At 40.2% G+C, this 9,753-nt stretch overlaps 1 protein-coding gene across 3 annotated transcripts; it reads right to left on the bottom strand.

Annotated features, from left to right (window-relative positions):
* Nucleotides 1–2,197: 2,197 nt before the first annotated feature.
* On the bottom strand, nt 2,198–8,737 carry ist1 (IST1 factor associated with ESCRT-III). Of its 3 annotated transcripts, none has more exons than XM_044351323.1 (10): nt 8,627–8,737; nt 7,935–8,034; nt 7,609–7,789; nt 7,153–7,240; nt 6,969–7,052; nt 6,777–6,887; nt 6,487–6,678; nt 5,560–5,661; nt 5,018–5,063; nt 2,198–4,213 (listed from the first exon to the last, which is right to left on the bottom strand). In XM_044351323.1, the coding sequence occupies exons 1-10, from the start codon at nt 8,726–8,728 to the stop codon at nt 4,047–4,049; spliced, it is 1,173 nt and encodes a 390-aa protein (XP_044207258.1). In that variant the 5' UTR covers nt 8,729–8,737; the 3' UTR covers nt 2,198–4,046. The 3 variants fall into 3 exon arrangements, with proteins under 3 accessions (XP_044207258.1, XP_044207268.1, XP_044207277.1); XM_044351333.1 differs by having other exon boundaries at nt 5,018–5,024; XM_044351342.1 differs by lacking the exon at nt 5,560–5,661 and having other exon boundaries at nt 5,018–5,024.
* Between the last annotated feature and the right edge of the window lie 1,016 nt (nt 8,738–9,753).

Here is a 9,753-nt window from a genome sequence, read left to right as displayed (position 1 = left end):
ACACTGAACAAGGTTAAAACCGCTGCCAACAGGTTGTTGACCTTCACTGTGTAACTGTTCTGTTTTCACAGAGATAAACAGTGACCCAGAAAACTCTGACACATATGGAGTCATATCATGATATCAACTCCCATTGGCAATATATTGTATTATTTCAGTACACATTATGTGTCTGTGCCTCACAGTCACTGTTACTATATTATCACAAAACACAGATAAAGCTTACCACAGCACCGTTGTGTTTATACTGGAAGACTTTTGGGTATTGAATATCCTGAGGTCCAGGATGTCTGTATTTTAAATCAGTCTTTGCTCAAGTATTTTTATACTAATCCAAATAGATAAGTTTGTATATTTGTGAATGTAGATATTTTATTCTATGTTCAGTCAATTTTACATTTGTCCCGGTGGGGCAGATATGAGTAATATAGTCTAGTGTTGTTGTCAGTGAGTCTTCTTTGAGCATATTGCAAATGTAAAAAACTACTATCTTATAATCAACATAATGACATATAATTAATAGTCATTCATGAACAGTTTTAGTAATGAGACTTCCAGTGAATCACCTGGATTGGTGAGACAGCCTTTCACATCCCAGACACAGAAAACCAGTACAACCATCACGTAGCTTCTGCTCACTGGTGCAATACGGCAACAATAAAACTAGTTGGTGATTATTTCCTTTGGAGAATGTGTCCTTCGGTAGAATAAACTTTCAAGGTGCTCAAGAGAGACTTTTTTAGATGCTCTAGCTTTGGCTTTTACCAACAGCTCCCACCTCAGACTGTATCAGCAGCCGTCATTTTCTTCACAACACTCCCACAGTGTAGTTTGACCCACATTGATGCCATAGTAATTGACTGATTCACTCTTTTACAGAGTGAAAGGAGGAGATGACGTTGTTCCAAAGTAATAATGAATGGTTGGTCAGTAACTTTTTCAATGCCAGTGATGTTTATAGGGACATGAATCTGATTCTACTTGATGTTTCACCTCTCATCCAAAGGGGCTTCTTCAGTTCTGACTGGCGTAGAGTCCCAGGTATATAACCTCTGTGGTGTCATTATCAAGGTCATTGATACCACTTGGTTCGTTAGTGCTCCTGACTGTCGTAACAACAATTGTTGGAGTCACGTGGCTCAACACAAGGAGGGCCAACTCATGTAACGACAGTTGTTAGAGATGTTGGAGTAACCTGAGGTAACTGTTGATGGAGTTGTCACATGAGGCCGAATGTGAATGGTTAAGTCTCCTGGGAAGCAGTAAATGGACAGCATTTTAGGTGAAAGATAAGTGGTGTCATTGACCTCCTCCTCTGTTGAGGGATGATTTCTCTCCTTTGATGAAGATGGCCTTCTTCATTCCTCTTTCAAACCATCTGTCCTCCCTATCCAAAATATGTACGTTGTTGTCCTAGAAAGAGTGTTCCTTATCTTTCAGGTGCAGGTAAACTGCTGAGTCTTGACCTGAGGAGTTGGCCCTCCTCGTGTTGAGCCATGTGACTCCAACGACTGTCGTTACAACAGTCAGGAGCACTAACAAACCAAGTGGTATCAATGACCTTGATAACGACACCACAGAGGTTATATACCTGGGACTCCACGCCAGTCAGAACTGAAGAAACCCCTTTGGATGAGAGGCGAAACATCAAGTATCTACAACCAAGTCCAGTTGCCCTCGATTCAGCCCTCCTAGGATAACCAAGACCTGGATAACTGAGAATCTTCACAGACAATTTTAATACTGATTTAAAGACTTAATAACACCAAGCAACTCCACAATGCCACCACCTCTCATACTAGTCTTTATTATCTAAGACTGTCATTATTAAAAGTCCCCATCGAGCACATTTTACATTACACAATGAGCTCTACAAACTCAATTGACTACAAAGCTTTCTAACCTGTCAAGCTATTACTGATTATCTCCAAAAGACTGCAAGTTATTGTGCCAAATTCTAACAGCTGCCACTCTGTAAAACTCACCTAGCTGCACTTAGTTGTGCCCAATCAAAGATAATTATGCCTGATCTTCATACAATTGAGATGTAAACAGGTAACACAGGATTGTCAATACAATACTGTAAGGATTTAAGAATGTGGACCTGAGGACCCCTACTGGTTACCATTAGACATGGCAGTGTTGCATAGCAGGAAAAAGAATCATGAGCAATAGGTGCAAATGCTGTTAAGACCAGTTTCCAGTTCCAAGTAGCTTTTATTAAATTGTTATTTTAGTATACAGTGGGAAAAAAAAACTCCTATGTTTTTTGCAACAAGACACCATTTTGTGTCTCAAGTGTTAGCATGAAACAACAGTCCAACATAGAAAAAACAGTGAGTAGATCACAGTTCTGTAGTGTTAATCATCTCTCTACTTTCTCCAACACGTGTAAAACCCATTAATAAAACGTGTCTATCACCTTGCCGGAAAGCTTTTAGACTTGCTTTCCACAAACTGCTGAGTCATTTTAATTCAAGGCCTCCATCCATTAGCCATGCAAGCAGAGCTGGGTGTGGTTAATCACGTCAGCACAACAAAACTCTTTCACTTTCTCTCAAGGAAATTGAAACATCAACCTCTATTGCCAACATTTTTTTTATCCAATGAAGAAAATTAAACTCAAAAGTACTTTTTAAAAAGGACTGTTTACGGATACAGCAAATAAAGCAACGCATCTCTAATCAAGTGAGACAAAATGCAGGTAACATGTATCCAGTCTTGATGGATAACAAATGCATAATGCATGATCCTAGTACAGACTGGCAAGGCCTCTGATGAGAGATGTTAACTAAGGCAAATGCAGTGGTGCACACACAGTAGAAGACACATGCACACGCGATCACAGATAACCTATAACCTCTGAGGTCAATATTTACATCAAATCAGGTTGTTGTGCGGTTATGTTAGGACTGCTGTTTGTCTGCAAACATTTTGCTTGTCAATTAAGTTCTTCAATACTAAAGAAAAGTGCAGGTATTTTGGTAAAACCGACATTCAAAAGGGCAAACAACCTTTATTTGGAGATACTGTATATAAAACAGACTTCTCAAATATTGAACACCTCCCTAAACTCATTTCCTGTACAATTAAATCATTTGTGTAAATAGGTCTAGCTATATCACTGTAAATGTATAATATTACAGATTTCCATACATTTTACATCTGTGCCCCACCACCCCTGTAACAGATGTACAGAACAGCTTTGACATGTGTCACCGTGAGCTTTTCCAGAACAGCCCCACACACGGTATTTCTACTATATATAGACCTTAAAGTTTGAGAGGCTGATTGATTAAGGAGTGTTTCAAAACGCCCTGTCCACAGTGATAACATGACTGCGCAAGACACTGATAATATGGCTTCTATCTGTCCGGAAACCTTTATGAAATCAATTGTTGGGTACTGACGCTTCGCTTCGGAGAAACAATCTGGAAAATTTGTTGGCATGAATGCCAAACTGGGGCGGGCAGTCGGACTGGTTTGACTGGTCTGAGACAGGACTGAGTGACACAGTGTCGACACAACATGTGCAAAGTAGAATCAAGGCATGTACTGTAGATATTAGTCAGACCCCAAAACCCTGAAAATAAAGCAACACTAAAAAATCTAAGATTGATTATTACAACAGTATGTCACGCAGACAAATGGGAAAAGTTAAAAGTCCTTCAATGAGTGAACAGGGGTCACCACCCACATGATTGTATGTAATAATGTATATGATATGCAGTACAGTATATAGAGAAATTAAAACATGTGGTACAAACTGGTACTGCCTTACCAAAAGAAAGTAGATTTCTGTTATTTGAAAAGGTTGAGTGAGCAACCACACCGTCAGTAATATGGTCATATTTATCTACATGAGGTAAGAATAGATGTATTTTTTAATATCTGTGTAAAATAACGTCACGGTAGAAAGGGGGAAAACTATCCAAATATGATTCAGAACCTTGACCATTTTGTATTTCCTGTTCTGAGCTGCGGAGGTGACGACCCAGGCCTGTGTGTGTGTCTATATGTGTGTGTATAGACCAGGGGTGTAACGATTAGGTCTTCTTCTTCAGCTCCTCAAAGCGCCGCGTTAGATCGTCAAAGTCGATGTCATCCGAGGTGGTAGTGTTCCCGCCAAAGGAGGATGTGGGGAGTGTATCGGGAACAGAGGGGAGCTCTGGGAGTGCGTTGTTGTCATAATGCTGAGACGAGGGGCCGGGACCTGGAGAGTGATACGTGGCATTAATTACGATACATAAACACACAACTACAATATATATGTGGCAGTTTGTGCACAGTAGCAGTCAAACATTTGGACCCTTTCTCATTCAAATGAAGGGACAGTGTGTCCAAACTTTTGACTGGTGGCAAGAATAATAACGGTGGTAAGTTTCCCACAGGGAGCAGGGAATAAATACTTTGACAAAATCACAAAATTGTAACAATTGAATATTTCAACAGGACATGGATGAATGTTTTTCTATTGTCTATGTAGCAAATGTCTGATATATAGTAACTTTTCTTTTTCCTCTGTGCCTTCGGCCTACATTGTTGTCCAAAACCTATTAAAAACATATCAATGATTTACACTGTTGAGCTGGGTGACATGTTCTTTCAATATTATGTTTACTAGTTACTAGTTATTACTAGTTTAGTTTGAGTTGATCTCACATACATCATCCTGCTGCTGTGAAATACTCACTAGTGCACCAAAGTATTCACAGCTGAAAATACTGTGCAAACGCAAAAACAGATGCACAATTTACTCCTGTTTCAGTGATGTTTGGTAAAAGCTGTTTTAGGAAATGATTTGGCCTTTAAAAAAAAAGTATATATCTGTGGCACATTTTGAAAGACTTATGTCTTCAGAAGAAACAAATGGGTTTGGGGCTGAGAGCCACAGACAGGGTATGGAAGCCGAAAAATGTTGAGAGGCAGACTAACATGTTGTTGATTTTGGTCTTTTCATTGAATTTAACAAAAATATTGATCCTTTTAACTGTTGGTGATTGTTGGCAGTACTCACCTACGGCCTGGGAAGGAACAGAAGGTTTGTCAGTTAAGTCATCAATCTGAAACACAAAGAAAGTGTGTTAGGGATCGTGTCATCTTTATATTGAAATAAAATATGTTAGTATTGACAAAGAAATAACAAATGCGTTGAATGATGCAGACGTAAAAACAGACAGTAAGAAGGGAACACCACTGGGAATCTTTAAGAAACCATCACCTTTAGTATGTGTGACAATATTTTTAGGGCTCCGCTAGACTGATTTCTCTCTATAACACCCTCTGCACTCTGTTTTAGTAATTATAATCCCACTCAGAGCAATTAATCAAGACACAGTTAGTAGTTACAATGATAGCACTTCATGCTACCTATATTCTCACTCACAAAGCAGAATTTAGGTCTACTCTGAGAAATAGTGTAGAGGTTAGTGTAGAGGGTAGACAAAACTGCAAGCAAGCTGAATGAACTGCTCTTCCCTGAGTGGTGCCCTGCCCTGTCCGTCTGTCCATCTGTAGGGACGGGAAGGGGACAAGGATGGGAGGGGTTCAGTCACTTACAGACTCGTATGTGGGGGGAGAAGTAGGCAGCTGAGGGGGCTGCCCTCCTCCCATGGGGTGCTGGAAGTTGTTGTAGGTTCCAACGGAGGGATTAAACGGTTCCTGGAGGAACAAAACAGTCAGGTACAAGCCTGAGCCCATCATTTCTGAGCCATTCAACGTAAAAATGACATGGTACAATTGTTTTCAGACTAAAATCACAACAATTAATGAATAAGATGATCACTGGCATAAAACTGACTTTCTCACATCGCCACAGGGTCATATCGTCACAGTAACTGTTGTCATGGCGAAAATCAGCTATAACCAGGAATTTCTTAAATCTATCTTTTGTTTTAAAATGAGCCAAAATTATTAATTTACTTCAGAATAAGAAGAAGAGTATTTTGTTAAAGAGTAACAGTGACAAATTAACCACAGAGGATAACCCACAGACTGTGCTGCTTTGGAAAAGGTTTCAGTAGAAAACGTACCCACAGTGATGTCTGCAGATTATTATGGGTTACTTGGACATTGTTTATGGAAAGCCATGTTGCTGTTTAGTTTTTCAAAGGGGATTTTTTGAATGCTTCTTAGCACCACAAACAAAATTCCATTCACCTATATTATACTAGGGTGGTGGCAGGATAAATAATGTGCATTTACCTGCTTGACTAGGTACACAAGGGCTTAGTGACAAAATGTGGATTTACAGGATATCTGCAGCATTTAAATATCTTGATTTGTAATGTTTTTAATTCATTGAATTAGCCAAAGATTTTATCTGGTTTTCCTATTTAGTTTCCAGAAAATGTATTACATGATGATATGTAATGATATCATGATAGAAAATTACATACAGTATAATGTGAGTGAAAATTTCTATCAGGATGTTCATAACTCACATCATAACCAGAATGAAGCGGGTCTTTAAAAGAAATATCTTACGGCTCCTTTGGGAGGTGGATAGTTGAAAGCTGATGGCATAGGCATGCCCATGGGCATTGGCATGGGCATGGGCATAGGCATGGGCATAGCAGCAGCAGGAGCAGTGAAACCTCCACCTCCTCCTCCTCCACCGGACTTCTTGTCAGTGTCAACGTCAATCAGGTCTGCCTCCTCTCCAGGACACACCTCAGGCTGTCCGTGGGGGAAAGTGGCGGATGAGAGGGTGAATAAACACAATGCATGACTTCATCTTTAATACTGAGTGATTATTAGACTCTTTTGATGCTCACCCGGACCATGGCATCAGGTTCGTATGGCACATTGTAGTTCTTGGCTATCTCTATCAGGTAGCGCTCCACCAAGATCTTGGGAGGGGCCTCCACACTCAGTTTGTGCATCAGCTACAAAGATATCAGATATTTGATTAGGTTCAAGCATTCTTCAACACAGTTAAGCGCAGTCAGTGGGAAAAAAATGCCTACCCTGTCGTTGACTGTCCCAATCTGGTTTGTCCTGCACAGCTTGCCATACTCCTTGCTATATTTTGCACATAGCTGTTCAGATACCTGAAATAAGCATTTAAGAGATAAGGTTGTCAAGACTTAATTGGAATAAAAGGAGATAACAGTTCAGTTATATTTGGTGTTATATTTAAACAGTACTTACAATTTTCAGTTCAGACACCTCTGACTGGAGGCGAGGGGCTGCCCAGATAAGGGTGGACACTGCCTCCTGTAAGCCTGGATCCAGTTCCCTAAGTAAAGCAACAGAAGAGGGGTTAACAAGGATGACCCATGTTTGCGCCACATTTCCCATTATCAATAATTCCTGCATAGTAATAATACATTTAATATGTACTGCACTTTTCATTCGCAGTGAATCTCAAAGTGCTACAGTGTTAAAAACATGCAACACACAACATAAAGCAAATAACAAGACTTAAGAACAGGCAGGTTTTTAAGCCTGTTTTAAAAAAGTCTAGGCTCTGTGCTGCCTTCAGATGGTTAGGAAGGCTGCTCCACAAGCGTGGTGCAGCAGAGCAGAAGGCTCGACCCCCCATGGTATGGAGTACAATTAATAAAAGTGGTATTTTTGGTGCACCTGGTCAGCTAAGTTACTCACTTCATAGACTGAATGAGGCCAAAGCGAGCCAGCAGCAGGTCACAGTAAAGCTCCAGGATCTCCATGGCTTCCACCAGATAGTCCTCTCTGATAATGTGCTCCACGCGGATCCGTGCCCGCTCATCCTTTCCTGATGACAGGTAATCAGCGATCTCCTTCCTGGCCTTTTGAGCAAGCTCAGCTTCATTTTAATTAACAGGTGGGAGAGGGAAAAGGGAAAGCGTCGTTATAAGGAGGACAGACTCAAATCCCTTTATAGTGACTCCACGGGACAGCTATGAAATCAACAGTGGGAGACTTTTTCATTTATTTAGCTCAGGACTCACTTTTCTTTTTCTCAAGGAGTTTGAGTCGGTTGATGACCAGCCGGAGATTGACTCTGAGCCTCTCTGCCTTGAAGCCTCCTCCCAGCATGATGTTAAGAGTCTGTGTGGACAGGAAATCAATGAGAGGACCAGCATCCACACGGAAGCTTACAGCCTAGAAACCTTCACCCTCACCCTCCCACCTCTGCTCCAGTGAGTCATTTTAATCATGTGAGCATGATCCACCAAACCCACCGTAACAGAGTCTCTCCAAACCATAACAACACGTAAACACACCCACAGTGAGTTAAACATTCAGCTTACTAAGAAAAACTCAACAGTTCAAAATAGTTAGCTTGAGCCTGACTCGACGCCCAACAAGGCTATCTCAGCCATGCTGTTATAAACATCACCTAAATCTATTGTAATGTTATCTCTCGTTTGTTTCACCATTCATTTACTAAACCATACTACAGCAGGCACGTTTAAACCTCAAAATCCGTGTCTGTGCTGCCAACACTGGCTGTTATCTAGCCTTTGCTTTGTTAGCAGTCTTCTGTTGACGCCGGCTAGGCTAACTAGCTCTTGCTCAACGCCAAGCAAAACATCAAAACAAACTCATCCAAAATACTCGAGTAGTTTGACGAGCGGGAATGACTTCAAAAACGAATAATAGTTCAACCGATCGACAGCCAAGTGACAGAGTGACTTACCTGTAAATAGTAATCAAGAGTACACACCAACTTATTTGGGTTTCTGTCTGTCTGCTGTTTCGTCGCCTGGTTCACTTCCGCGTTGATCTCTAGTGACGTCATGGGACTTTCCTTCGGGGGGGCGGGGCTTTTCGCACTTTCTGTCAAACAGGAATCAAACCCATACACTGTATAAAAATAGGTCAAAACACAGGTATGATCTCAGTGTAATTACACAAGTAATGTCATCTGGTACATTTTTTATATATTGGCAGCGAACTAGCGCCATTTTATGAGACTTTACCCTTTTACTGCACTATAGTTCATAGATAAACATTCTACTTTCCTCTGCATATAGCTAAGTTTACTTTCTACTACTTTTTTAGTTTACTAGTCACTACTGGTGACATGCAAAACACGAGGCAAGTTAGTAAAATTTAATGCATAAATTAGCGGAGGTTGAAGTAAACAGGTACATAAAATACTGTAATTAAGTCACAATTTGGAGACATTTCCACAACATTTCAAAGGGAAATTTTTACTCCACTACATTTATTTGACAGCCATAGTTAAAATATTTGAAACTCAATAACAGTACTGGAAGAAGTACCCAGATCCTTTATTTAAGTAAAAGTCCCAATACAGTAATGTCAAAATACTCCATTACAAGTAAAATTCATGCATGAAAAATCCTGCTTAAGTAAAAGTACATAAGTATTAGGAACAAAATGTACTTGATTATTAATACTGAAGTATCAGTGTGTAAGCAGCATGTTACTGTTGTAGCTGCTGGAGGTGGAGCTAGTTTGAACTTCTTTATATCAAGTTAGTTTAGTCCAGTTCCTAACCAAGAGGTTGGGCCCCTCCAAAGGGTCAGTAGATAAATCTGAGGGGTCGTGAGATGACTAGTGGCGCTGTTAACAACAAATGTGACTCCGACTATACACTGCTTCGTGTAAGACGTCAAAAGTCAAAAAGGTTGGAAACCACTGGTTTCATCTTTAACACCGTGTTGTATTTTAAAAGCTTGTTATATTATCCATTGTGTCAAATCTTCATTTGAAAAGTAACTAAAGCTGTCAAATAAATGTAGTGGAGTAGAAAGTAGAATATTTCCCTCTGAAATGTAGTGGAGTGGAAATATAAAG

Source organism: Thunnus albacares, chromosome 1 (genome assembly GCF_914725855.1).
Source record: "Thunnus albacares chromosome 1, fThuAlb1.1, whole genome shotgun sequence".
Classification (NCBI taxonomy): Eukaryota; Metazoa; Chordata; class Actinopteri; order Scombriformes; family Scombridae; genus Thunnus; species Thunnus albacares.
Note: the sequence above shows the minus strand (reverse complement) of the source record. Positions and strands in the feature narration are given on the sequence as shown.